The sequence below is a fragment of the Trichosurus vulpecula genome, chromosome 5 (genome assembly GCF_011100635.1).
Source record: "Trichosurus vulpecula isolate mTriVul1 chromosome 5, mTriVul1.pri, whole genome shotgun sequence".
Taxonomy (NCBI): Eukaryota; Metazoa; Chordata; class Mammalia; order Diprotodontia; family Phalangeridae; genus Trichosurus; species Trichosurus vulpecula.
The window spans coordinates 296,893,059-296,920,606 of record NC_050577.1 but is presented as its reverse complement, the minus strand read 5'-3'; the positions used below and the strand labels follow the sequence as shown (position 1 = coordinate 296,920,606).

The 27,548-nt window shown below is 53.9% G+C and overlaps 2 protein-coding genes across 3 annotated transcripts; both read left to right on the top strand.

Annotated features, from left to right (window-relative positions):
• The first annotated feature begins 605 nt into the window (after positions 1 to 605).
• On the top strand, positions 606 to 20,262 carry BAIAP2L2 (BAR/IMD domain containing adaptor protein 2 like 2). 2 transcript variants are annotated; one of them, XM_036758668.1, is made up of 14 exons: positions 606 to 788; positions 2,488 to 2,563; positions 3,985 to 4,071; positions 4,911 to 4,972; positions 9,552 to 9,623; positions 10,443 to 10,559; positions 12,279 to 12,425; positions 14,745 to 14,897; positions 15,214 to 15,352; positions 16,282 to 16,498; positions 16,933 to 17,001; positions 17,299 to 17,518; positions 19,295 to 19,338; positions 19,676 to 20,262. In XM_036758668.1, the coding sequence occupies exons 1-14, from the start codon at positions 738 to 740 to the stop codon at positions 19,749 to 19,751; spliced, it is 1,530 nt and encodes a 509-aa protein (XP_036614563.1). In that variant the 5' UTR covers positions 606 to 737; the 3' UTR covers positions 19,752 to 20,262. The 2 variants fall into 2 exon arrangements, with proteins under 2 accessions (XP_036614563.1, XP_036614562.1); XM_036758667.1 differs by lacking the exons at positions 19,295 to 19,338; positions 19,676 to 20,262 and having other exon boundaries at positions 17,299 to 17,924.
• SLC16A8 (solute carrier family 16 member 8) lies at positions 19,818 to 27,270 on the top strand. Its single transcript, XM_036760821.1, has 5 exons — positions 19,818 to 19,848; positions 23,748 to 24,020; positions 24,867 to 25,010; positions 25,696 to 26,535; positions 27,038 to 27,270. Exons 2-5 carry the CDS (start codon positions 23,804 to 23,806, stop codon positions 27,268 to 27,270), a joined length of 1,434 nt encoding a protein of 477 aa, XP_036616716.1. The 5' UTR covers positions 19,818 to 19,848; positions 23,748 to 23,803.
• The last annotated feature ends 278 nt before the right edge of the window (positions 27,271 to 27,548 follow it).

The following is a 27,548-nucleotide window of genomic DNA, read 5'->3' as shown; positions in this document are numbered from 1 at the left end:
GGCAAGGGGCCATGGTTGGCTCTAACTCCTCATCCTGGCTCCCTGGGGGCAGCCTGTTTCTGGAGATCATCATGAGGTCTAGAACTGGATGAAGAAGGCTACTGAGGCCCACTTTCCCAAGGCCACACGGGCAGTAGGACATTGGATGACTTCTGGCTCCAAATGGAGACCAAAGGGCCATGGGGGCAGAGGGGGAAGGCACTCTCCCAGGAGGCTGGCTCAGAGGTTGGCAGTTGTCCAACAAGGCAGTTAGGGAGGGAATTGGAGGGGGTTCTCCCAGCCTGGGAATGGAGCCAAAGGGAACCCCACCAGGTGGCCTTTGGGTCTCCCTCTGCGGCCACAGCCCGCCCCCCCCCCCAGCAATGGTAGCCCAGAGGGCAAGCTAGGAGATGATAGGAGATTGCTGCTTGCTGAGCCCGCCCAGAAGGGTTGAATAATTCAAGAAGAAGGTCACATGAGCCCCCTCACTGTCCCAGGCTTCCTTCCCCCCCCCCCACCCCCACCCAGCATCTGGTTACAGCCCCAGATCAGATTCTGACATCCCAACTGGTGAATAATTAACCTTCCTTTGGTCTTCCATCCCCACCCCAGCGCCAGCCCTTTGGAGGGCTCAGGTGCAGTGAGGACACTGCTGGGCCCACAGCCCCTTGCCCACAGTCTTGGGATATCTTGGCAGAGGCCACAGGCACCTACTCCCTGGTCTTCTTCCTTCCTGGAGGGTCTTCTCCTCCCGCTTCATGGCCCTCGAGATGGAGCAATTCTATCGATCCACAGTGGCTATCTACAAGGTGAGCGTGGTCAGCTCAGTCCCCCAAAGCGTGGGAGGCAGATGTCCAGCAAGCCTGGGGAGGGCGCTCGAGTCTGCATATCAGACTTTGAGTGCCTCCCATTGAAAGAAATTTAGGGTCACCCCAGATCCCCCTCTGGGACATGCCAACACAGGCCGAGTGAAGGTTCAGTATGTGGGCCGAGTAGGGCTCTCAGAGGGTCTGGAAGAGGAGAGAGGAGGGGACCAGAGCCTAGAGAGAGTTCTGGGGCTGGGGCGGGGGCCTAAAGCCCCTGCCCTGCATCAGGAAGGGCAGCCCTTTAGAGCCCCCAAATCCAGGAGCCAGAGGAGGCCCCTGCTGCTTCCTTGGCAGGTTGGGGCTCAAAGTGACCTAAGGGGCCGGGATAGCAATCTCTTAGCATCCCTGAGGCAGGGGGAGCCCAGGTCAGTGCTGGCAGCTTTCCTTCCTCATGGGGAGATACAATCTACAATTGTCAGCCATTCTCCAGGGCCAAAGAGAGCAAAGCTAACCCGTCACACCGAACCCCCTTCAAAACCTGCAAAATAGATGGCCTCCCCCTGAGGAGTCTTGGTCCTTCCTCATGTGTCTCTTACCGTGTGGTTTGAAGCCCTGATACTTTACTGGAGAACATCCTTTGGGTGGGCCACAGCTAGTAATGGGGACTGGCCTTCCAGTGTGGAGAAAGGGGAGAGTTGCTGCTTCTGACCCCCGGCTTGGGGTCCTCCGGTACCGCCCTTGAGGTCAGGGGCCTATCATTTTTGTCTTTGTCCCCAGAGCCCAGCATATTGTTTGGTGTGTCGTAAGTGCTTAATAAATGCCTGTGGGTTGTCTTTGATATCCCCATCCCAGCTAGCAGGACCCTCAGAGTCACCATTGTCAAGTCATCCAATACCTATGAGCCTCAGTTTCCCATCAATAAAATCAAAAAAATAATCCCAACCTCAGAGGGCTGCTGGGAGAAAACATCATGAGAGTGTGGGGCTTTCTCTCATGAAGATGATGTTCCTTCTCCACCTGTCGGGGCAGGGTGGGGTCCCAAGTCATTTTCATCTTTGTTGGGAGAGGAGCAGGGTGGCTTCCTTAGGTGGTGGGGTCCTGAGAAGTGGCTCCCACTTGAGTTTTAAGCCCTTCTGGGCAGCCCCAGGTGAGGCACGGTGTCCTATTGCCCCACAGAGCGACGTTTAGCAAGGGCTTAGGAAGGCCCCAGGGTCCGATCGTCAGCCATGGTGGGGCTTGAGTTGGGGTGGGCCATAGAGGAAGGCCACCCACTCTGCTCTCGGCTGACAAAGGAAAGAGGGAGGCAGGATTCCGTGTCATCCCAAAGCACAGAGAGGGGGAAGCAGCTTTCAGAAAAACTTGCTCATCACTCTCTCAGAATGGAGTACGCTGCCCAGCGAAGTAGTTATCTCCCTGTTACAGGGAATATCCAAGCAGAAGTGGGTTGACTGCCATGAGGGTAGGCTGCAGAATGATGGGAGGTTGGGTTTGGTGACCTCTCAGGTCCCCACCCCAGACTTTCTGATTCTGTGGAACCGGGGGAGCCTGGAATCCCTAGTCACAAACTGGATATGACCCCCTCTCAGGCAGCCAACACCCCCCTGGAGCAGACCTTGAGGAGAGGAAGGGAGGGCGGGCCGGGCTCTTCCTATTAACTTCTCACGTCCCATCCCTTCTCTGATCCCCTGGCCTGGGACCCCAGAGCATCATGGAGCAGTTTAACCCGGCCCTGGAGAATCTCGTATACCTGGGTAACAACTACCTTCGCGCCTTCCACGGTGAGTGAGGACGCTTACGGCTTTTCCGAAGCCCCTCCCCCGCCCCTCCGCCCAAACTCCTCCATGGTGGTGGAGTGAAGACAATAAAAGACCCAGACTCGGGAGACTGCGCTTGAATCCCCCCTCTCACCCTTGGTGGCTACGCGACCTCGGGCAGGTGTGAGCCCCTGTTACCCTCATCCTTAAAGCGGAGACGGTGAGGCGATAGCACCTCCCTCTCCGGGTTGTTGGGAGGTTCAAATGAGGAAATAGTTGTAAAAGGCTCTGCAGACCTGAAAGTGCTCGGGCGACGCTGCCGCCATCGTGATTATTACTACTAGTATTACCGCTGTTATTACTACTAGTATTACCGCTGTTATTACTACTAGTATTACCGCTGTTATTACTACTAGTATTACCGCTGTTATTACTACTAGTATTACCGCTGTTATTACTACTAGTATTACCGCTGTTATTACTACGACTATCATCATTGCTACTGTTACTGCCAGTAGTATTACTACTATTATTAGCATCGTTATCACTGTTATCATTACTAGCGCTATTATCCCTAATCAGCGTCATCATCACTGTTATTATCATCGTTATTACTATTACTAATACTATCATCAGCATCATTGTTGCTGTTATTAATATCATTTTATTACTATTATTACTAATACTGTTATCGCATCATTAGCACCATCACCCCTCTTAGTACCACGAGTACTCTCCCTGTCATCATGGTTGCCCGTCGCCCACTGCGGGGGGCACTCTCCCAAACCCCCCCCAGCTCTTTGGCAGCTAACAAACCCAGTGACCAATGAGCGTGCGCACAACCCTCCCGTGGCCCTCTCCCCACATTCATTTTCCCCACAACTCTGCATGGATTTCCCACCACACGCAATCAGGGAGCCGGGCCAGAGGAGAGGGGAGGGGAGGAGGAGAAAGAGGGGGAAGAGGAGGAGGGGGAGGAGGAGGGGGAGGGGGAGGAGCGGGAGGGGGAGGAGGAGGGGGAGGGGGAGGAGCGGGAGGGGGACGGGCGCTGGGGTTGGGGGGTGGGCTTCGGTCTGGCTGGATTGGAGGGTCTGCATTTGAGTCTAGACCTCATTCATTCATTCAGCATTTATCAGGCACCTTCTGCGCTGGGGGTCCGGGTCTGGGCACTGGGGAGACGCGAGGCTTCCCGGGCCCCGTAGTCTAACGGGGGAGCGAGGTGCCCACACACAACGCCCCAGTGCCCAACATGTCCCCGTAAGGGCATTGCGGAAGGTGCCTTCGGCCGGGTCGTGCGAGGTCACTAGGGAGGCGTGAGGGACTCTTGGTGGGGGAGGGCGAGCCTGGGCTGGGCCCAAGGAGCAGTAGGTGAGGAGGGGGCTTGGGGGCGGGGCCCAGGAGCGCTCGCGGGCCGAGGCACAGGAGTCCTTTCCCTCCCGGGGCAGCGCTGTCCGAAGCGGCCGAGGTCTACTTCAAGGCCATCCAGAAGATCGGGGAGCAAGCCCTGCAGAGCTCCACCTCGCAGCTATTGGGTAGGAGACCCTGCGCCTGCCCCTGCCCCCGCTCCCACGCGCCACCGTCCAGATCAGAGGGAGGGTCAGATTAGCCCCTGCAGTTTTGTAAACGCTCTCCAGAAGCCCCAGGGTAAAAGGGCTCAGGGAGGGTCAAATGACTTGTCCAGAGTCACACAGTGAATACTGGAGGCAGGATTGGAACCCAGAGCTCTCCTGGGGCCAAGGCTGTATGCTCTCTATAGACCAGATGGGGGTGTGGGGGCGGGGCTGATACTGCCTGTGTGACCTTAGGCAGGTCACAATCTCTCTGGGCCTCATTTTCCTCAGCTGAAAAATTGAGGGGGTTGGGCTACATGGTCTCCAAAGCCTTCTGATTTTAGATCTATGCTCCTATGATCCTTGCTGACTTAATGACCCTAGGCAAGCCGTTGCTTCTTATGGGGGCCTCAGTTTCCCCATCTGTAAAAAAAAGGGGCAACCCTTGCATTCCTTCTCTCACAGGGATTTGGGGGGAAGTTGCTTTGTAAACTTGAAGTTGACCTAGATTCAAGAGTTGGTGTTAGAGGCCCCTGTGCCAGTTGACCTGCAGGGGCTGGGCAGGTGCAGGACCGGTAGGGAGGGGCAGGATAAGGACCCAGAACCCTCATACCAAAAGCCAGGTGCCCCGCCTCATGCCTATCCATTAAGGGCCAAGGTCCCGATTCAGGAGACGTTGCTCCAGCCCTGTGAGCCATCTCTGCAAACATGGACTTTGCCCCAAGAAATCACCCGGCGTGGGGCCCTGGTGTTCCAGGGTGGGTTCGGGCCCCACACCTGCCCCCCCCCCCCATCTCACCGCTTCCTCCCCTGTCTTCCAGGTGAGATCCTTGTACAGATGTCAGACACCCAGCGGCATCTGAACAACGACCTGGAAATTGTCGTGAGTCTCCAGGCCAACCCTGGGGGGGGCAGGCTAGGTGCCCAACGTGGTCCTGGGAAGGTGCATGCTCTTCCCAATGCCCCTAGACCTTTGCGTAAAAGAGAGAGGAGGCCCTTCTCAGGAAGGGTCGTGGGGTCCTAGACATGGGCTGGCAAGGAGGGAGAGGAGCCAGAATAGGGGCTGCCATCCACTTATGTCTGCCAAGCATCTCCCCATGGACCTCTGGGCCATTGTAAGTGGGGCCACCAAGCACCCTGGCTCCCAGTCCTGCTTCCAAATCACTGCCTCCTCAGTTTCCCCATCAGTAAAATGCCAGGATTGGACCAGGTGGCCTCTGAGCTCCCTTCTAGGCCTGAGCCTCCAGGCTCTTGTTCTCGGTGCCAGCTGGTCTTACTATTCTGCCCTCGAGTCCGATCCTTGTCTACAACAGCCCTAGAAATATTTGAAGAAGGCAAGCATGGCCCTGTCAGCCTTCTCTTTCCCAGAACAAACATTCTCATTTCTTTCCAACCAGTCTTAATACAGCCTGAAATCCCATCTCCATCCCAGGCACCTTTCCATAGTCCATGTCCTTCCTAAAATGTGATCCTGCTCCAGAAGTTGTCAGAGCAGGGCTGGGTTTTCACCTCCCTGGTCCGGGACACTCCTCCTCTAAGACCACCAGATAACAAGAATCCACATTTATGTAGCTCCTACTGTATACCAGGCACTGTGCTAAGGGCTTGCTATACAAACATTATTTCATTTGACCTTCACAACAACCCTAGAAGGAATTAACCCAACTTCACAACAGATGGAATTGAGGCAGACAGAGAAGGGAAGTGCCTTGTCCAGGGCCACACAGCTAGTACATGTCTGAGACTGGATCTGAATTCGAGTCTTCCTGTCTCCAGGCCTAGTACTTTATCCATTGTGCCGCCTAGCTCATCATGAATCAAGATTAGGATGGAGTCTTGTAACTGCGCTTGAACTGTAGGACCCATCCCGCCTGAGGATTTCCTTCTTCTGTGATACTCTCTAACTTCCCTGACCTTTCTACCAGTTCTTATCAGGCTCAGCCTGGACACCTCCTTCTGTCCTCTCAGCTCATTTGGAGAAGGTTAGGGTTCATTCGTTTCTTTGAGAAGGCATCTATAGGTAAAAATCAACACACTGACAGAACCCTGAGTTGAATGGTGAAAGATCCTGGGAACCTTGGGCTACACAGACTGGAGCAGCTGGCACGAGCTTCCTAGGCTAATCTCTGTCTCACTTGTATCTCTCCCTAGTCTCCATGAATGTCTAGCTGCCATCTTGTTTTAGGGACCAGTTCATTCCAAGAGGTGGCAGCTACATCAGCCACTCAGCTATCAGGCCTTTTTCTTGGTAGCCTCTCCCCAACTTCCAAAGCCAGCCCTTCCAACTAAAATGGGCCTACAACGAGGCAGTGGGATGTCAGGGCAGCGGGACAAGTCAGAAGACTTGTGTTAGATTCCCTCGGGCTCCAAAACCCAACTTCATTCATCTCCACACACTGTACAAAGTGTGGCTAGACTACAGGGGAAAAGAAGATCTGAGGGTTTTAGTGGACTTCAAGTTCAATGTATATCAACATGCTGAAAAAAAAAGGGGTTCAGTCTCCGGCTGCTGTAGGGGCTAGACAAGCCCAGGAATGAGGGAGGTGACAGTCCCACTGTCTCCTTCCCTGGTCAGACCATACCTGGAGGGCTTGTGTTCCATTCTAGGTGACATTTTTTTTAAAGAAGGACATCGATACACCCGAGAGTGCCCAGAGAAGCTCATGCAGCATGTCGAAGGGCCTTGAAGGCCATGTCGGAGGAGAATCAGTCACAGAACAGTGAACGAATGGTGATTTAATATCTCTGAAGCATTTTCCATATGTTGTCTCATGTGATCCCCACAACGGAACCTCTGACTTGGGAACCTCCCCATTTTATGGATGGGCCTCTTGAAAGTGGCTTTGCCACTTTGTTGCCCAAGGTGGTGGGATCTGAACCCAGGAATCTTCCAACTCCAAGTCCAATGCTCTTTCCATATCTCATTTCCATGGAGTTACTTGGAGCCTTGTTGGGGGAGGAGGTTGTCTAATACAGCATTGCTCCAGTCTGCTATAGGGATAGCTTGGGGTCACGGTGGCTAGAGTCAGGAAGATCTGAATTCAAATTCAGCCTCAGACACTTACTAGCTGTGGGGCCCTCAGCAAGTTGCTAACTTCTGTTTGCCTCAGTTTCTCATCTGTGAAATGAAGACGATAACAGCTCCCAGGGTCATCATGAGGACCAAATGAGATAATAATTGTAAAGCATTTAGCGTTCATAGTAAATATTAGTAGTAAATAGTATACACATAAATTAATTAGTAAATTAGTAAAAAAGTAATTAGTAATGAGTCAGTAAATTAATACTAAATAATGTACATATAAATATAATTATCATTATCTGTAAAATGGGATAACAATAGCACCTCTTTCCCAGGGTTGTCGTGAGGACCAAATGAGATGATAATTGTAAAGCACTTAATGCACATAGCAAATATTAAATAGCAAACAGCGTATATGCTAATTAATTAATTAGTAAATTAGTGAATTTAGCTGATCAGTAATAAATCAGTAAATTTAATTAGTAATAAATTAGTGGATTAATTAGTAAAGTTAGTTAGTAATAAGTAATTAGTAAACGAATAATAAATGGTGTCCACATAAATATTAGCTGCTATTACAGGTTATCTGTCAAGTAAGGACAATGATAGTGCCTCCCTCCCTCCCGGGTTGGTTGTGAGGATCGGTGAGATCCTAATGGTAAAGTGACTCGCAAACCTTAAGGTGCTCTTGGAATATTAGCTACTGTTAATATTCTATATCCCAACAAACGATGCGTGAGAGGATCGGTGGGAGAGCTCCCCCGGGGTGAGGGAGGGTTCGACTCTCTACAGGGCTGCTCCCTCTTGGGGGAGGGGTCTGGCCAGACCCCACCCCCCTCAGCCCCCCAGCCCCTTGGTCTGGGGATGGAATCAGAAGCCGGGAAAAAAACGATTCCCTGGTAGGATGAGCCTTAGTCAGAGAAGAATCCCTCACAAAGCTTACAAAGACGTCCTATCCTTCCAATCAGTTCCTTCATGGCTTATCTCCCAAGCCTAACCTGGGTGTAGCTTTGCTCTCTGGGACCAGGTAGAACAGGACTCTTCCACATGACAGCCTTTTAACTGCATGAGCCAGCTCCTTGCTAGGATAGTGCCTGGCATGTAGTAGGTGCTTAATAAATACTGGTTGGTTGAGTCTTCTTTCCTCCAGAATACACATTTGGAATCAAGAAGACTGGGTTCAAATCCCAACTCATCCCCTGTGTGCCTGTGTGACCTGGGGCAAGTCACTTTACCAATCTGGGCCTCAGTTTCTTCATCTGTAAAATGAGGGTATTGGATGCAGTGGTCTCTGTGGTCCTTACTAACCCTAAATCTATGGTCAAGCCTGATATGGCACAACCTCAGGCTTCTCACCATGTTAGCCATGCCCAGAATTGCTTCCTCCTGACACTGAGGGAAAGAGTACCCCTCAACATGATGAAGTACCAACAGCTGTGGGCATATCAGTTGGTGTTACCTGCCCCAGCCTCCTTTCTGCTCTGGTCCATATGCCAAGGAGCTATGATTTCATTACTATTCCCTCCACAGAGGCAGAGTGCAATCCATCTATAACTTACTAGAAAAAGCTTAGAGAGCTGCCTGAGGCTTACATTATTTGTCCCAGGTCAAATCGCTGCTGTCAGAGGTGAGACTTGAATCTAGGTTTTCCTGACTGCAGCCAGCACTTCATTCTCTTTTCTCAGTGCCAAAATGCCCAGCATTCTTTGGCATGGTCTTTCTCATAGACCAGCCCTCCTTTTGACCTCTCTCTTTCACCTGAATCCTCAATGGCAGGAAGTGCCATGGGGACCCTGGGTACTCCTGACCCTGAAACACTTGGCATTGTTTGCCTACCCGGTACCTTTATCAACACCTTGATACAAACAAGGCTTTGATTCCCATTTGGAGTTTTATCTATGGAGTAAAGTCCTAAGAAACCATTAAAGAATCCAAGGGCACAACCTGCTTTATGGCTTTTGTGCTAACAGTTAGAGCTAGGGGACAGAGCGACAGCTACTTCCTCCTCTTGTCCTCAGTTTTTTCACCTGCCAAGTGAAGGTTTTATGATTTTATCTTTGAAGTCCCTCCAAATTTGAATGTTCTCTTGTTCTAACATTCCCTGTCTAAGCACCTCCCAGCTTAGACATTCCCTGTTCTAAGGCTCCTCTCAGCTCTGGCATCCCCTGTTCTAAGCTCCCTCCCAGCTCGGACATTCCCTGTCCTAAGGTTTTGATATTGTCTGTTCTAAGGTCCCTTCCAGCTTGGATTTTTCCTTTTCTAAGGCTCCCCCCACCCCAGCTCTGACATCCCCTGTTCTAAGGTCCCTTCCAGCTCTGACATTCTGTGTTCTGAGGGTTCTCCCAGCTCCTTGTTCCATGACTGCCCATGGCAGCACAGACTCGGGCATATGCCCGAGAGAAAAGAAGGGACATCTGGTGATCTTCTGCCTTCATTCCAGGTGCAGACTTTCCATGGAGACCTTCTGCAGCACATGGAGAAGAATACCAAGCTGGATATGCAGTTTATCAAAGTGAGCCCCCTGTCCCTCCCCGAGATCCCAATGCCTCCACACACCCTCTGACCCGCTGGGTGGGCAGCTTGCCCCGTAGCCCATGCACTCTGCAGCTTCTCCAGCCCCGAGGGTCTTCCCATTCTTATTCCTCTCCTTTTAGTGAAATCCTCCCCCCAGGTTCCCCAAAGGCATGGAAACAGACTGACCTCTGGCCTTCTGCTAGGATTGAAGAGAATGATAAATTAGAAAGGCAGCATGTTATAGTGAAAGGAACACTGGAGCATAGAGCTGGAATCAGGAGAAACCTGGATTCAAATCCTGGCTCTGACACACACTAGCTGTGTGATCTCGGGCAAGTCCTTTTATCTCCCTGAGCCTCAGTTTCCTCACGTATAAAATAGGAGGAATAATGTCTGGAGAACGCAGCTTACAGGGTTGTGGTGATACTCCAACAAGATAATGTATGTGGTATCTTCCGTAACTCTGAAAGCCACACAGACCTCAGCTGGCAGTGCACTCGGCTTCTCTGGCTGTTTACAAGGAGCTTTCCCACATTGTGCCCTCTGGGTCTCAGTTTCCTCATCTGTAAAATGAGGCACTGGGGCCGGGTGATGGCTAAGGTCTCTTCCAGTCCTAGGGAAGGCAAGGCAAGGATGTCTAGTCCCAGTTTTGTTTTTTTTTCCTATTCCCATTTTAGAGATGAGTATACAGAGGACCAGAAAGAAAAAGTAACTCCCCAACAGTCACATAGCTAATGAGTACTTTCAGCAGATCTGCCGACTTCTGCCGCCTCTTTTCCTCACCGCCCCCCCCCCACCCCCGTCTCCCACTCTCTAGGACAGCCGCCAACACTATGAGATAGAATATCGGCACCGTGCTGCCAACCTGGAGAAATGCATGTCGGAGCTGTGGAGGATGGAAAGAAAGAGGGACAGGAGCGCGAGGGAGATGAAGGTGAGCGAGGCGGGGTGGACAGAGGAACAGGGCCGGATTCCCCAGGGCGTGCCCCACCTCCCCCATTAAAGTCAGTCACGCCCACAGTCCTACCATCACCCTGCTGTTCTAAGCAGCTAGGGAATGCCAAGGACCACAGGGCAGCCGACCTGCCAGTGGGAAGACCTGAGTTCTAATTCTACTTCAGACATTGACTAGCTGCATGACCCTGGGCAAGTCCCCTTATGCCTCCATTTCCGGGGCTTAGATTCAATGACTGACCTCTAAGGTCCATTCCAGCTCCAAATCTTTGGTCCTTCCCAGGGGATCAGGTCCCCACTTACCGCACCTCCTGTGTGACATCTGCTGAAAGTTCATGTACGAAAACCAGAGGTCAAACATTGGCTCTGGAGCCAGAAGGGATCTGGAAAGGAAGCAGACATTCAGTGAGCCTTCGATGCTGCTTGGGAGACATTCAAAGACTCAGTGCTTGGTCTCAGGGGTCTCACAGTCTAGCTGGAGGGCTACCAGAAAAATCCTCCTTAGAAGCAGCCCTCCGTTCAGGGAAGACTTCGAGATGGAGGTGGTATTTAATAATAACTAGTGTTAATAATCATAGTATGGCTTGCAAAGCCATTTCACAGATGAGGAAACTGAGGCTGACTTAATCAGAGTCACCCAGCTAGAAAATGTCTGAGGCAGGATTTGAACTCAGGGGATGAGAAGGATAGTGCCAGGGAAAAACGAGGAAGTCTTTGCTTTCTTGGGACTTTTTGGAGCTGAGGTGCTGGTGAGAAAATTAAGATGATGGGCTAAATGAAATATGGAAGAAATTGAAGAGAAATAAATGTAAGATCTTAAACTGAGGTTCAAACAATCAATTTCATAAGCACAAAATGGTGGGGATGGGGGAGGAGGTGTGGCTGGACAGTATAGACAGATAAAGTTGTTCAGTGCTAAGGTCTTGCAAGCAAGCAAGGCTGTCCCTACCCTCGAGGGGCTTACATTCTAATGGATGAAGGCAACAGCCGAAGGAGAGCTGGAAAGGGGGGAGAGATGAGGGGACCTAGGTTATTTTTAAAAGATCTGAGGCTGTGAGGGAGCAGGGTGTTGAATGCCATCTGTGAGTGGCAAGAGCTGGGGAAGTACTCTTCCTGCTGCCGGCTGCCACGATCAGACCCTTGGGCAGGATTGTGTTCAGTTCTGGGTGCCACGTTTGCAAAGGGACTTGGATACATGGGAGAGTGTCCAGAGCAAGGCATTCAGGTTGGAGACAGACCTTGAGGTCACACCATGAGGAAGAGGAAGCCCAGGGGAGACATGGCAGGCATCTTCATGCAGCCAAGGAGGGCTCAGGCTTGTGCTGCTTGGCCCCTGTGGACAGAACCAGGAGGAATGGGTGGAAATCTCACTGAGGCCGAGGCAGGAAACACTTCCCAACCATTGCGATGTCTCAACCAGGACTGGCTGCCCGTCTATACCTTGTATGTACATAGTTGTTTGCCTTAGATTTCAAGCTCCCTAAGGGCAGGGGCTGTTTTGCCTTTTTTTGTATCTCTAGCCTGGTACATAGTGGGTGCTTAATAAATACTCTATAATTTTTTGATTAGTGAGCTTCCCTAGGGACACTGTAGGGGGTCACTGATTGTAGGAGATGCACTTTGGTGACTGGGGGATGCAGGATGTCTGAGCCCCCATCTCTAGTAGAGCCCCTCACTCATCCTCTCTGTCCCTCCCCAGGAGAGCGTGAACAGGCTGCACGCCCAGATGCACGCCTTCGTCTCGGAGAGCCAGAAAGCAGCCGAGCAGGAGGAAAAGAGGCGCTATCGGTTCTTGGCTGAAAAGCACTTGCTACTATCCAACACCTTCCTGCAGTTCTTTGGCCGGGTGAGTCATGGACCTTGGCTAGGGGCCTGGGCCAGCGAAGGGTTTCCCCTTATCCTACCTCAGCCCCAGAAATCCTAGGAACAGATACACAGGGATTCCAGAAGTCACTGAGTTCTACTCCATCTCACTGATAAAGAAACTGAGATCCAGAGAAGTTGAGCTATTTATGCAAGGTCACACTGGTAGTGAGTGGCAGAGGCCAGATTTGAACTCAGGTCTTGTGACTCTAAGTCCACTTGTCTGTTATTGACTAGCTAGAAAATGCTGGAGCCAATGCTTGAACCCAGGGCTTCCCATTCTGAGTTCAGAGCTCTTTCTAATGAGCCAAGTGCCTCCCTGCTGGCCTTCTTTCTGTCTCACCCTTTCTTCCTTCCTCAGATAAATAGCTATAGGTAGGAGTGTGGGGGGTGTTCAGGGAGGTCTAACTCCTCTGGTGGGAGGGCTGCTCATCCACCCCTGGTGATCACCTGTCTCACCTGTGGCTCCCAGAAATCGTGGCATTCACCAGACGTCACATCCCAGTAAACCACCTCCCAGATGGGCTAAACCAGGTCAGGAGTAACCAACGGGCCTCAGAACCATCAGTGATGAAGGAAAATAATTCCTTAAAAATTAGAATGGAGCAAATGGAAGCTAATGACTGTATGAGAAATCAAGAAATTATAAAAACAGAACCAAAGGAATGAAAAAGTGGAAGACAGCGTGAAATATCTCAATGGAAAAACCACTGACCTGGGAATAGACCCAGGAGAGATAATTTAAAAATTATTGGACTACCTGAAAGTCATGACCAAAAAAAAGAGCCTAGACAAAACCATCAGTGCGTGTGCGGGGTGCACTGGGGGTAGGGGAGGCGGTCTAATCCAAGTACGATAAGCACATGAGAACCGTTTGTTCCGCTGACCATAAAGGCCAGCGCCGTGGAGCGCTTAGAAGACGCCAAGATCATCCGCTGCACCCTGGGCCATCAGCAGCAGTTTGGACTTTTGTCCTGCCAGTGGACTTCAGCGGCTCAGGAAGACAGTGAGGCTGACGGTTTTGTGCAACATTGCCTCACTTAACTCCAATTCACTCACAGGTCAAGACATCACCCATGATGTCACTGATCATCTTCGAAAATGAAGGACAAACGACATAAGATATAGATTGATAATTTCTATCTATCCAACCATTCATCCATCCATATATCTATTCATCTATCTGTCTATCCATGTATCTATCTATCCATTCATCTATCCACCTATCTATCCATCCATCCATCTATCCATCTATCTATCCATCTATTTATCTATTCATCTATTTATCTATCTATCCATCTATCTATCTATCCATCTATCTATCTATCCATCTATTTATTTGTCTATCCATCCTCCCATCCATCCATCTATCTATATCTGGCAATATCTGTCACATCCAGGCCCCTCATTGCCCCCTGCCTGGGTTATTACAATTGTCTTATGAGGCATATTCTAATCTGTTCTCTGTGTTAATGACTATCTTTATTACATTATGGTCTGAAAAGGATGTTTCACATTTCTGCCTTTTAACATTTATTTTTAATGTATTTCTGCCTCATCACATGGTCTATTTCTGTAAAGATGGTCAGTCTATTCATAAGCAGTTTAAAGTGCCTACTATGTGCTAAGGGGGGTAAAAAGAGAAAAGTCCCTGCACTCAAGGAGCTTACCTTCTGACAGGGGAGATGGCGTGCATCTATATTGATATGTCCAAGACAAATACAAAGTGATCTTAGAGGGAAAACCAGGAGATTGGGGTAGGGTGGAAGAGACCAGGAGAATCCAAAAATAGGAAGGTGCTGCTTGAACTGAGCCTTGAAATAAACCAGGGATTCCAAGGGATGGAAGACATTCTAGGCATGGGGGACCATGATAGAGGGTTGAGTGAAGAGCAGAAAGTAGGCAGGGAGGGACCATTACAGAAACCAAGAGAGAAGAGAGTATCCAGAAGAGCTGGTATTCACCAGAAGAGACTGTAGAACAGAGAATGACAGAGCTGGGAGGGGCCTGAGGACAGGGAATGTCAGGGCTGGGAGGGTCCTCAGAACAGGGGATGTCAGAGCTGAGAGGGGCCTCAGAACAGGGGATGTCAGAGCTGGGAGGGGCCTTAGAACAGGGGATGTCAGAGCTGGGAGGGGCCTTAGAACAGGGAATTGGGGGAGAAGCTTAGAAATCATCTAACTTCACACCCACATTTTACTGATGAGCAATCAGGCTCAGATAGGGTTTCTGATTTACTGAAGGTCACACAGCGAGAACCAATCAGAGCCAGGACTTGAACCCTTCCCTTCTCCTGTCCTAGGCCCGGGGCATCCTCCAGAACCGAGTCCTCTTGTGGAAGGAACAGTCTGAAGCCAGCCGAAACTCATCTCGTGCCCATTCCCCCGGCTTGCTGGGCCCTACCCTTGGGTCAGCCTACCCATCAGGCCGCCTGACCCCCACCCGCCTGGAGATGGTGAGCCCCTGGGAGCTACGGGCACCACCTTTCTCGCCCCCACTGTACCCGCCCCCCACCGTGCCCCTCTCTCCCTGGGACCTGAGGCCCCCATCCTGGACTATCCTCCCCCCTAGAACCTCAAGCTTCCGAGAGACCCTGTCCTCCCCCTACCTCCCGCCTGGGGTCTCCCCCCCACCTCCTCTGTGGCTTGGGAGGAGGTTACTGAATCCCTATGGGGAGCCCTGGGACTGGGGGTGGGGGGCAGAATAGGGTGGGGGGCAGCCCTGCCTCTCCCCTCCCTTCCCCACCCTCCCCTGCCCATCTCCCCTCGCAGCCCCAGAGGTCTCTGGGAGACTTCAGCTCTCCCCGGAGCCGGCATAGCTCGGGCTCCTATGTCCAGGAGCTCAGCGAGGGGAGACCCATGTCCCAGCTGGAGCCGGATCGGATGTCCCTGCCCCGGACCCCGTCTTCTAGTGAGTCATAGGACAGACCCCTCCCCACACTGAAGTTCTGGGAAGAGTCCTTGCTCACCCCTCCCCATCCCCCTGGCCAACACAGACCCTCTCTTGGGGAATCCTGTCTCCTCCCCCTATGAAAAGCAACGTTTTCCTTCCCCCAAAAGACCCAGGACTATCTATTAGATTGAGAAGGACCTTAGAATTTGGAATGTCAGACCTGGAAGGGGCTTTAGAACAGGGAATGTCAGAGCTGGGAGGGGCCTTAGAACGGGGGATATCAGAGATGGAAGCTTAGAACAGAGAATGTCAGCAGAAAGAGAAAACTTAGAACAAAGGATTACCTAGCTAGAAGGGAGCTTAGAGCAGAGAAAATCAGTTCTAGGAGGGGCCTCAGGCCCTAAATGGGAATGTCAGAGCTAGAAGGCTCATTAGGGACCCTTACTATATCCATCCAGGGCATGCCAAAGACAGCCCCTTCTTCCTTGCCTTAGGGAGTCCCAGTACCCCGCTGCATTCCCCTCCCTCCCAGCCCCCTGTATGCCCCCTCTCTCCCCCCCACTGCACGCCCCCTCTCCCCCCACCCCCACTGCATGCCTCCTCTCCCTCCCAGCCCCTTGCATTTCCCCTCTCCCCGCCAGCGCCCCGATGCATGCCCCGCTTCCCCCCTAGCGCCCTGCTCCATGCCCTGTCTCCCCTCCAGCCCTCTGCACAGGCCCCCTCCCTCCCCACCCCTCTCCCTTGGGAGGTGTCCAAAGTCCTGACACCAGCTCCTACTCCACTAGTCTTAGAGCTGATGGCCCCCTCACTGTGGCCAAATCTGAGCTTAGCCTCTGTCCACTTGGGCAGAGCAAGAGGAAATAGGAGGGGTGATAGCCATGACCTGTGAGGGAGGGCCCCGAGACCAGTGCATGGACTGACCCTACTATCCCCCTCCCCCTGCACAGCCTCCCTGTACGCCAGCAGCACCCAACGGTCCCGCTCCAGCTCGTTCGGGGAGCGGCAGGGCAGCAGCGGGGGCCCGCGGCGAGCTCGGGCCTTGGTGTCCCATTCGGACGGTGCCAACCACACCTTGCTGCCCTTCTCGGCTGGCGACGTCGTCCTGGTGCTGGTGCCTGAAGCCCAAAACGGCTGGCTGTACGGCAAGCTGGAGGGGTCATCCGCGTGAGTGGGGATCGGGCAGGAGGAGGCTGCCTGGGCACTGAGGGTCACTAGATGCAGGATCCTGGGGTCATGGATCTCTAACTGGGAGGAAACACAGAGGCATCAAGCCCAAGCCTTCATTTTACAGAGAGGGAAACTGAGGATCCCAAAGTGCCTTCCCTAAGCCAGATCCTGGCCCCAGATCAGCTGTTACATGCAGGGTGACCTCACCCAATCACCTTTTCTCTTCGGGCCTCAGTTTCCTCATCTGTAAAAGGTGGAGGTTGGACCAAGTCTCCTTGAACGTCTAGGACTTCTGGTGATGAACCCATAGCGTCTTTCGTGAACGATGCACCTGCCCCACTTAGAGGGGGCCATGAGAGGACCTGGGGGAAGAGCCTGGGGAGGGTTAGGCTCCGGCAACCTCTGATCCAGCCCTTCCCCCATCCCCCCAGGAGCGGCTGGTTCCCGGAGACATATGTGAAGCCTCTGGAAGATCTGCCCGAGAGTGAGCTGCCCTCCAGGTAAGGGCAGCAGGGGACCTGGGGAAGGATGGCCCCCAGGGCCAGGAGACTGATTGGCCACACAACTGAGGGCACTTGGGAAGAATGACTGGGAAGAGCCCCAACCCCAACTGAGAAAGCTGGAAAAAAGCTAGCCAAAATCCTCTACCCTGCTGGCCAACTCCCTGCCGCCAAGGTCAACATGTCCAGCCCTCTGCTTCCAGTTGGGTTGGCCCACACACGTCTCCTCTGATCAACGTGGGGTGGTCAGGGTTGGTGAGAGGCAGGGGCTGACCTCCGATCACCCTCTCGTCTCAGGTCCTATCCACTTCGGGGCACTCACAGCCTAGACAACCTGCTAGACCGCCCAGCGAGCACCCCGGCTTCCTCAGAATACTGGGACGGCCACTCCCGGCCCCACACTTCCAGCAGGACGACCAGTAGGGCCACAAGCCAAGCCCCTACCCCACCCCCGCTGCCCCCTGATAGCAGCCGCCGAAGCAGTATGGGCAGCATGGGGGGAGCTGGTGATGCCAAGGTGAGCCCTCCATGCCCTTCAGTGCCCCACAGTGAGCCAGGAGACCTGGCCCTGCCACCAACCACCCTGTCTGACCTCCTGAGGGTTATCTTGGCTCTCCTCTTAAGAGGAGCTTCAAGCATTCTCTCCACTCTGACATCCGAAGTTAAAGCATCATAGATTCGAGGGCTGGGAGGAACCCGAGGCCATCTGCACCAGTCCCTTCATTTTATAGAGGAAGAAACTAAGGCACAGAGAAGCTATTTACCCGAGATCAAACAGGAAGGGCCAGAGGCAGGACAGGAACCCAGGGCCTTTGACAAGAAAGATCAAGTGCTCTTCCCATTGGACCCTGCTGTCACCCTGTCCCAGCCCTGACATCCCCTGTTCTAAGAGCCTCCCAGCTCTGACCTTCCCTGTTCTAAGGCCCCTCCCAGCTCTGACATTCCCTGTTCTAAGGCCTCTCCAAGCCCTGACATTCCCTGTTCTAAGGCCTCTCCCAGCTCTGACCTTCCCTGTTCTAAGGCCCCTCCCAGCTCTGACATTCCCTGTTCTAAGGGCCCTCCCATCCCTGACATTCCCTGTTCTAAGGGCCTCCCAGCCCTGACATTCCCTGTTCTAAGGCCCCTCCCAGCCCTGACATCCCCTGTTCTAAGAGCCTCCCATCTCTGACCTTCCCTGTTCTAAGGCCCCTCCCAGCTCTGACATTCCCTGTTCTAAGGCCCTTCCCAGCTCTGACCTTCCCTGTTCTAAGGCCCCTCCCAGCTCTGACATTCCCTGTTCTAAGGCCTCTCCAAGCCCTGACATTCCCTGTTCTAAGGCCTCTCCCAGCTCTGACCTTCCCTGTTCCAAGGCCCCTCCCAGCTCTGACATTCCCTGTTCTAAGGGCCTCCCAGCCCTGACATTCCCTGTTCTAAGGCCCCTCCCAGCCCTGACATCCCCTGTTCTAAGGGCCTCCCATCTCTGACCTTCCCTGTTCTAAGGCCCCTCCCAGCCCTGACATTCCCTGTTCTAAGGGCCTCCCAGCCCTGACATTCCCTGTTCTAAGGGCCTCCCATCTCTGACCTTCCCTGTTCTAAGGCCCCTCCCAGCTCTGACATTCCCTGTTCTAAGGCCCTTCCCAGCTCTGACCTTCCCTGTTCTAAGGCCCCTCCCAGCTCTGACATTCCCTGTTCTAAGGGCCCTCCCATCCCTGACATTCCCTGTTCTAAGGCCCCTCCCAGCCCTGACATCCCCTGTTCTAAGGGCCTCCCATCTCTGACCTTCCCTGTTCTAAGGCCCCTCCCAGCTCTGACATTCCCTGTTCTAAGGGCCCTCCCAGCCCTGACATTCCCTGTTCTAAGGTCTCTCAAAGCTTTGAAGTCCTTGAATTCTGAATTGTGGCTTTGATGCTTCTCAGCTGTGTGACTCCGGGAAAGTAACTCATCCTCTCTGAGCCTCAGTTCCCTTATCGTAAGGCAGACAGAAAACACTCTTGTATTTCCCAGCTCACAGAGCCGTCTATAAGGAGGGGCATTTTAGTGCCAAAGATCTAGAGCAGTGTGAATTTTATTTCCTCTTCTTTGCCTGTGAAGTGGGAGGCCAAGCGTCCCTCCAGGTCTCCCTTCTCTGTTTCCTCCCCACCATGGACCCTAAAGTTAAGGCTCAAGGCCTTCTTTGGACAGACAGTAGCCATTCAATTCTCAAACTTCTCTGGGGGCAGAGAAATATTGTCTTGTTTGGGGAATCAGTGGACAGACAGGGTGGCTCTGGCTCACCAGCCTCTCTCTCCCACACTGACCAGTCCCTCCTTTGCAGAAGCTGATGGCCTGGGAGCAGCACCCCCCAGAGCTCTTCCCCAGGTGAGTGTGAGAAGGTCTAGACAAGGGGTGGGCTATGCAGATACTTGGGGTGGGGGTGGCAGCTGGGCCTGCATTTCCCTTTGCACTATCCTGATGGGAGCCCCTGACACAGTAGGGAGGGATGGACTCAGAAGATTCTGGACCCCGGGTCGCAGCACATTGTCTGGTATGAGGGGCCATGTGCCTTCTCTAGCTCTCCCTCCCCTTCTGAGCGGCAATCTGAACCTCACCCAAACCCTACGTGAGTCTATGGGGAGCCCTACCACTGCCTCTCTAGGATTATAGAGGAGTATCCCCTTATTTCTTTCTCCTCCTCACTGCCTTTCTCTCCACTCAGAGGCACCAACCCCTTTGCCACTGTGAAACTTCGTCCCACTATCACCAACGACCGCTCGGCCCCACTCATCCGCTGAGGACCCCCTGGTCTGGGGAGTGTCCCCCATCACCCAGGAGCAGACACAGCCTCTCAGTATGCACGCAGAAGCCCCGGAAAGCACCTGGAAGCCTCTTGTGGGTACCCGAGTGAAGATTCCAGGGACATTGGGGTGCAAGGCATGAGTCCTCTGCCCACCCTCTCTTCCCAGCCAGGGCAGAGATTCTGAAGCAAGAGAGACTCTGTGCTTCCCAAATGAGACAGGTTGACCCAAGGGCCAGGGGTCCAGACTGCCAGGGCCCGTATCCAGGGGGAAGGCCAGCGGGGGCCCTCTCCATCCATCCATCCATCCATCCATCCATCCATCCATCCATCCCATAGGGCCAGACGCAGCATAATGAGGGACCTTTCCTTCCCTGCTCCATCCTCTCCCACTGTCTCCTCCAGAGGCCGGGGAAGCTCTCCTCCTCGCCCCTCCCTAGTCTTGGAACCAGCCCAGTGTTTGATTGTGTAAATGGATATGAATTAAAGCAGACAGATCCAAGACAAAAGAGCAGCTAAGCCCCCTGTGTGCTTGTTGGGATCAGGGTGGGGCCACTTGGAGGGCCCTGGCTAACCATGGCTCAGTTAGAGGCCAGGCCGTTTAGTTTTCCAGACATCGATGATACTCAGCTTCCCTTCGGGAGGTTCTTCTCGAATCTGACATGAATCGTGCTACTATATCCCCTGCCCGCCAAACTCCCATCTCTTTTTGTCCAGCTTGGGACAGTAGGCTGATCACTGCAGCACAGTCTGAGCTCGGTCCCTCCCCGGCCTTAGGGGCTGTGTCCACACCCCCATTCCTGGCTGCCCCAGGAGGGCCCCCACCTTGACTGAGGAGGGAGTCCCGATTGCCCAGAGCCTGAGACAAGGCCAGTTTTGTTCCAGAGTGCCCCCCCAACCCAATAGGCCTCTGGGGCTTAGCTGCAGAGGAATGCCTCCCCTGGGCACCAGCCTGGGCCAGGCTCCTCCCTAAGGTGTCCCCATACCAGGAATGTGACCCCGGGGCAGAGGGGCTAAAGCTCTTAGGAGATTAGGGGGCCTTCCCCTCAGGGGGTGGCCTCTAGACTGTCTACAACTCCTAGGATTAGGAGCTGGAAGGGACTTTAGAAAAGGAGTCGCCTCCCTGGTTTTTCAGAGAGGGAAACTGAGGCATAAAAAAGTGAAGAAGAAACTTGCTTACAGTGATCCGAACATTAAGTACAGAGTTGAACCCAGGGCCTGGAACACCAGATGGCAGTGTTCTTTTCACTACCCCCATGCATCATCCTGGGCCTTACCCTCTTTGAGCAAAATCTAGAATTGCTTTGTTTGGGCTGGCTGCACTGCTGCACCTGGTGTCAGGACCTAGGTTCAAATCTGGCCTCAGACACTTAGCTGTATGATCCTGGGCTAATCAGCGGACCCCATTGACTTCAGTTTCCTCATCTGTAAAATGAAGCCAGAGAAGGAAATGGCTTCTGGTATCTCTGGTATCTCTGCCAAGAAAACACAGGGTCACAAAAGTTGGACATGACTGAAAGGACTCGACAATAGCAACTGAAAAGCTATTCCCCCCATAGTGCCTAGGACAGTGTCCTGAATGGTGGCTCAGGCCATGATGGTGACTGGCTGCTCCCAGCTCCACTTTCTTCTCCCACCAAAGCCTCTTATCAGGGTGTGTGTAGAGGGGAAAACTCCGGATATAAGCCTGCTCTCTACCCCACTCCCCACCCCCCCTACCCATTCCTTGTCCCAGCTACAGCCAGTCTCAGAGAAGGGCACCCAGCAGAGGCAGGGAAGGGGGATGGGGCAGTTTAAAGCTTGATCGGCAGCTAATCCCCAGGGTCCAGTTGGGCTATGAGGAGCCCAGGTGACTGAGCCTCTGAGGGTCTGAGCCCAGCAGCATCAAGATCACCTGGTAGAACTTGCTACAGAGGGGCCTCCATAGGTGGGAGCGGCCAGACAGGCCCAGGTCAGTAACCCCTAGACCTAACATGGCCCCTCTGGAGTGGGGGGAGGCTCCCTAAGGCTGGCAGCTTGGGACTGGCCCGGCAAACCTAGCGCCCATCTCCAGGGCAGGCAGTGTGGAAGAGGCCAGGAGACCAGGGAGGCTTTGAATCCTGCCTCCTGCCCTGGCCAGCTGTGTGGACTTAGCAAACATCAGAGAGAACAGGCATTCGCACCTACGCGATAAAAAAAGGATTATACGCAGAGCTGCTGGTCTCTACAGGGTACAGCTGGCTTTCTGTTTCAGCATACACTAGGCTCAGCCCGGAGCTTTCAGAGACGGATGCTTGAGGTCCCTTCTAGCTCTGAGATGCTGTGATTTGGTGCTGCCTGTTGGGGCATCTTTCTGGCCTTTCTCCTAGTCTCTTCTCTCCATTAAAAAAAAAGGCCTCACTGACCCTCTCAGCTGTCTTTGAGCCTCAGTTTCCACTTCTGTAAAATGAGAACAAGTCTTTCACCTTACATCTTTGTAGGGAAGCTGTGAGTGGAGGTGTAACTAGGAGTTCTGAAGCCTGGTACAAAGCGGACTGATGGGGAAAGCCGGCAGGGAGGAATGTCTCCGTTAGAGCTAACTACACCTGCGGCGGGTGTCAAGGCAGATTGGAAACAGAAGCCATGGGAGTTGGGGAGGTAGAGGAAGTGGGGGTGGGGTACAGGGTGTTCAAAGGGGTCAAGGGCTCAGGTGAAGAAGACTTTGAGCAGGCACCAAATGTAGAGGAGGCTGGAAAGGTCCAAAGACAACAGAAATAAGAATCTCCACAGGATGCAGTGAGCCTGAAGGGGGGAGAGGGGATTGCCGATTGATGATGGATGAGGGAGCTGCTGAAGGTGGATCTCAGCCCCTCCACCCACCCTGGGTGTCTAGGTATGGAAGGAGCGGCTAGGTTTGGAGAAGGAGCTAAAAGAGGTGGGGTCTTTAGCAGGCATCAGGAGATGGAAACAAAGCAGGCTAGAGGGGTTTGTTAATGATGGAGGCAGACTCCCGTAGGAAGGCAAAGACTGAGCTGGAAGGGATAAGTGTGAAGACAGGGTTGGGAGCAGTTGAGGATGGAAAGGGGTGACCCATCCCCCGCTTCCCTAGCTTCCAGCACCAACCAGCCGCTCCCTTGTCCTCTTTCCCCAAATCCCCCAGACCCAGAAGTAGCTGGAGCAGGTGCAGTGACCACTGCCCCTCATGTTGGAGAGGTCCCCCACAGTCCCTGCCAGTAGCCCCCCTTCTCCACTCTCTGCAGAGCCCAAAGGGATGCTGGCCCAGCGGGCACCAGAGCGGCAATCTCCGCACCAAAGTGGGAACAAAGCAGCATCCCTCCCTGGCCCGCAGCCCCAGATAACAGTGCCTGGAGAAAAGCTCCAGGTGCCTCACTTTAGTTATGGTTCACATGTTGAAGGAACTTTGAAACATTCTAGAAATAGGGACCAGAATCGGGAGCAGCCCGGATGTGTGTGAGGTGGACAGAATATTTTTAGAACTAAAGGGACCCCAGAGGCCTCTGAGGCCACCCCCTCATTTTACACACGAGGAGAGAGAAGGTGACTCGCCCAAAGGCACACGGCAGGTTCACGGCTTGGTTCTCCAGGTTCTATCCTGGAAATCTTTCTGGAGCCAAGGAAACATTTCAGGGCTGAGAGGCAGAGGCCACATAGTCCAACTCCCTCTTTTACAGGTGGAGAGAATAAAGCTTAAAGAAGGGAAATGACTTTGCCAAAGTCACACAAGTTTGAGGTGTCAGAAGTGGGATTGGAAGCCCCTGCAGCATGTCAGCCTCAGTCCCAAGGCAGCACCCTTCTGGGGCTCTACAATGTGCCTGACCTCAAAGTCAGCTTCTAATTGGGAAGGGACTAGAGTGGGGGCAGGGAGGGTTCTCAGCTTTTTCTGCCCTCCCCCAAAGTACTTGGGAGAGGAAAGGGTGCGTGGAGATGGGATCTCAACAGGTCCTCCCCACTCATTCTGGGCTCCCCCCCCAAACTGAAGGCTTCTCTTCTCAATGGCCCTCTTTTCCTTCCTCAGTTTCCCTGACTCACTGGTGCCCCCTCTGCCTGCAGCCCCCGGCTGGCCGGCTGGTGATGGGGGCCGGTGGTCCCTCTGGGCGATCTGGGCCAGCCCCCGATGGCGGCTGGGGCTGGGCGGTGCTGCTTGGCTGCTTCGTGGTGACCGGCTTCTCCTACGCCTTCCCTAAAGCAGTCAGCGTGTACTTCAAGGCGCTCATGCGGGACTTCGGTGTGGGCTACAGCGACACAGCCTGGATCTCCTCCATCATGCTGGCTATGCTCTATGGCACAGGTCTGGGGAGGGCGCTGGGAGACAGCCTGGCCTGTCTCCTCCCTACCATCCTGCCCATGCCTCCCTCCCTCCCTCCCACAGCCTTGTCTGTCCCAGAGCCCCTGACCCCCGATGCCCTCCTGGGGACCCCCAATCACAAGACTCCAATTCTGGAAATGCGCCTGATCCTGGGGATCCCCTCCCCCCAACTTCCTCTGGGGAACTTCCCCCAGACAGCCCCGCCCCCTGGGCTCCCACCCATTTCTGTCCCAACCTGGGGATCTCTCTCCTTTCTTCCCCCAGCCCCGCCCTGTGACTCCTTGTCCTCTGCTAGAACCCCCAAACATCTGAACATGGGAAGACTTCTGCCCTCTAGCCCCCAAGTCTCTTTTGGGGACCCCACCCCCCCATCCAAAGCCAGAGAACTGTTGCTATCCCCTCAAGTCTGCCCCCACTCAAGGTTTCGCCATAATCTTGGCCCCTTCCGCAGGTATGTGTCTCAGCCCAAAGCTGGGCTTGCCTCAGCTCCTCTGCGGACCACTCCCATCTGGGACCGGTGCAGTCTGAGGGCCTGAGGACTGGCTCGTGGGCAGGACCTGTTGCTCCCCCGGAAAAGCTTCATGAGCTAAGCTGGTTCCTCCGACCAGCCAAGTCTCAGATAAGGGCAATTTTATAATTAACATCCTGAGTCCCGAGAGCCAAGGGCCGTCTTCACCCAGACTTCCATTCAGTACAGTTACCTAGGCTACTGAAGGTTGGCTTTCAAGGCAGGAAGTGCTGGGTTCTAATTCTGCCTCAGATATTACCTGTGTGAGCCTGGCCAAGTCACCTCACAGACCTCTCCTGCCCACCCCTCTCAACCCTCAGGGCCTGTGTCTAGTATCCTGGTCAACCAGTTTGGCTGCCGCCCTGTGATGCTGGCAGGGGGCCTGTTGGCCTCTGCTGGGATGATCCTGGCCTCCTTCACCACCAGCCTGGTGGAGCTGTATCTCACGGCGGGTGTGCTCACAGGTCAGACTCTGGCCCCAACCCCCTGGGCCCCTGGCCAGAGAGCCCCTTCCCAAGGTCCTGACTAATCTCCCCATCCCAAGCTTGTGGCTCTGGTGGGGGGGGGGTCGTCTCCACGGGTGGGCTGCCTTGGTCTGCCTATAAGCCATGTAACCATAGGCAAGGAGAGGATGACAAGGTGACCTCTAAGCTCTGAGAACATCAGAGCCAAACCAGTGCTAAACTGGGAGTCAGGAGCCCTGGGTTCTACTCTGCTAACCACCATCTAAACTCTCTGGCCTTCACTTTCCTCATCTGTGAAATGCGGGTGTTGGGTTAAATGATCTCTAAGGGCCCTGTGAGGCTTAGCATAGGGCCTGGCACACTGTAGGGGCTTAATAAATGCACGTGTACCTGACTCAGTTCTCATATTCTATGACATGGTTCCCTCCCATACCTCTCTCCCCTCTCCTGACTGGTGGGGAGTCCAATGGCACCCCTAATCCTGCCCTATCCAGTTTTCACTTCACTCTCCTTCCCAAGCCTCTGAGCACAGACAAAGAGCAAAGTGGTGTGGCCTCCCCCTGGCCTCTCACACAAGCCAGATGGCCCTCAAGGAGCCCTTTTTCCAGGTGTGTCTCCCTGGCTTCCTGGAGCCCCTTCCCTAATCCCTTGATTGACTGATTCTCCCCTGCCTCTAACCCCTCAGGCCTGGGCATGGCCCTCAACTTCCAACCCTCGCTCATCATGCTGGGCCTGTACTTTGACCGCCGGCGGCCCCTGGCCAATGGACTGGCAGCAGCTGGCAGCCCCGTCTTCCTGTCTGCCCTGTCTCCTCTGGGCCAGGTCCTGCTGGAGCACTTTGGCTGGCGGGGTGGCTTCCTCCTCATGGGGGGGCTACTTCTTAACTGCTGCACCTGTGGAGCAGTCATGAGGCCCCTGGCTGGGGGCCCGGGGGCCCGGGGAGGTGCTGGGCCTGAGGAGGAAGCCAGGGAGATGCTGCCTCTGGAGCAGGGAAAGAAACCAGCGGGAAGCCCTGGGGGGAAGCAACGGAGACGGAAGCGGAAAAAGCGGCTGCTGGACTTCTCTGTTTTCACTGACCGAGGCTTCGTGGTGTACACCATTGCCAAGTTCATCCTGGTGCTGGGCCTGTTTGTGCCCACCATCATGCTGGTCAATTATGCCAAAGACGCTGGTGTGCCCGACGCCGACGCCGCCTTCCTCCTGTCGGTGATCGGCTTCGTGGACATCGTGGCCCGGCCGGCCTGCGGGGCACTGGCTGGGCTGGGCAAGGTCCGGCCCCATGTGACCTATCTCTTCAGTCTGGCCATGCTGGCCAACGGGCTCACTGACCTGTGCAGTGCCCGGGCCCGCTCCTACGGTGCCCTGGTGGGCTTCTGTGTAGCCTTTGGCCTTTCTTATGGCATGGTGGGTGCCTTGCAGTTCGAGGTGCTCATGGCCACCGTGGGAGCCCAGCGATTCCCCAGCGCCATCGGCCTTGTTCTACTGGTGGAGGCTGTGGCAGTGCTCATAGGACCGCCCTCAGCTGGTAGGTGGTCCCACGTGGCAGCAGGTGCACATTCTGGGGTGGAATCCTAGCTCCGTATTTACTGGATGACCTGAGGCTTCCCCATTAAATGAAAGAATTAGATCTCCTCCAGTGCCCTTTATGATTCTATGATTGTCTCAAATGCCTTGGATGATCCTCAGTCCCAAGAGCTGCGCTCCTTTTCTCCATCTGACCCTTTCACACCCCCAGCCTCCATCCTGGTCTGCCCCAGCCACCGCTAAGCAGCAGATTTAGTGTCTGAAGATGGGGTCAAACTCGAGCTGTGCATCTTAAATGCGCCCTGGGTGACCGTCAGCAGATCAGCCTCTGTAGGTCTGTTTCCACATCTGTAAAATGAGGAGGTGGACTTGATGGCCTCAGGGTTCTCCCTCTGATCTTGTGACCCCAGACTCATCTGTAAAAGGAAGGGGCTGGGGGAGACAGCCCTTCAGGTCTGATTTGGTCATGTGATGCCATTGTCCTTCTGTCCTGCTTCCTGTAGGTCGCCTGGTGGATGCCCTCAAGAACTATGAAATCATCTTTTATCTGGCCGGTTCTGAGGTTCTACTGTCTGCTCTCTTCCTCTCAATGGCCACCTACTGCTGTCTGAGGAAGCCTCGAAGCCCAGAACTAGCCCCAGACCCTCCCACTGGAGCCAGGGACACAGAAGAGGCTGAGTATGATGGTGACCCCGGCCCCCCCCACTGCTGCTACCACTGCCACCCAGCACTCTGAGAACCATGTGACCCCCCAAGTGGAGCAGGCTGAGGAAGAAGAGGAAAAGGAAGGGGAGGAGGAGAGGAAACCTGTTCTAGGAGGTTCTGCAGAGACTCTTAGCAAAGGTGGAGTCTAACCTCCAAGATGCAGGGGATGGAGGCTTTGGGAGAGCAGGGAAGGATGCTCCTGTGATGCTCTCTCATCCCATGAGGAGGCTCTTATCTTCCCAAGGGGAGCCTCTAAGTCCACGAGTGGCCTGCCTTCTCCTGCTGTGGGCAGAGCAGCATAGCAGCCCC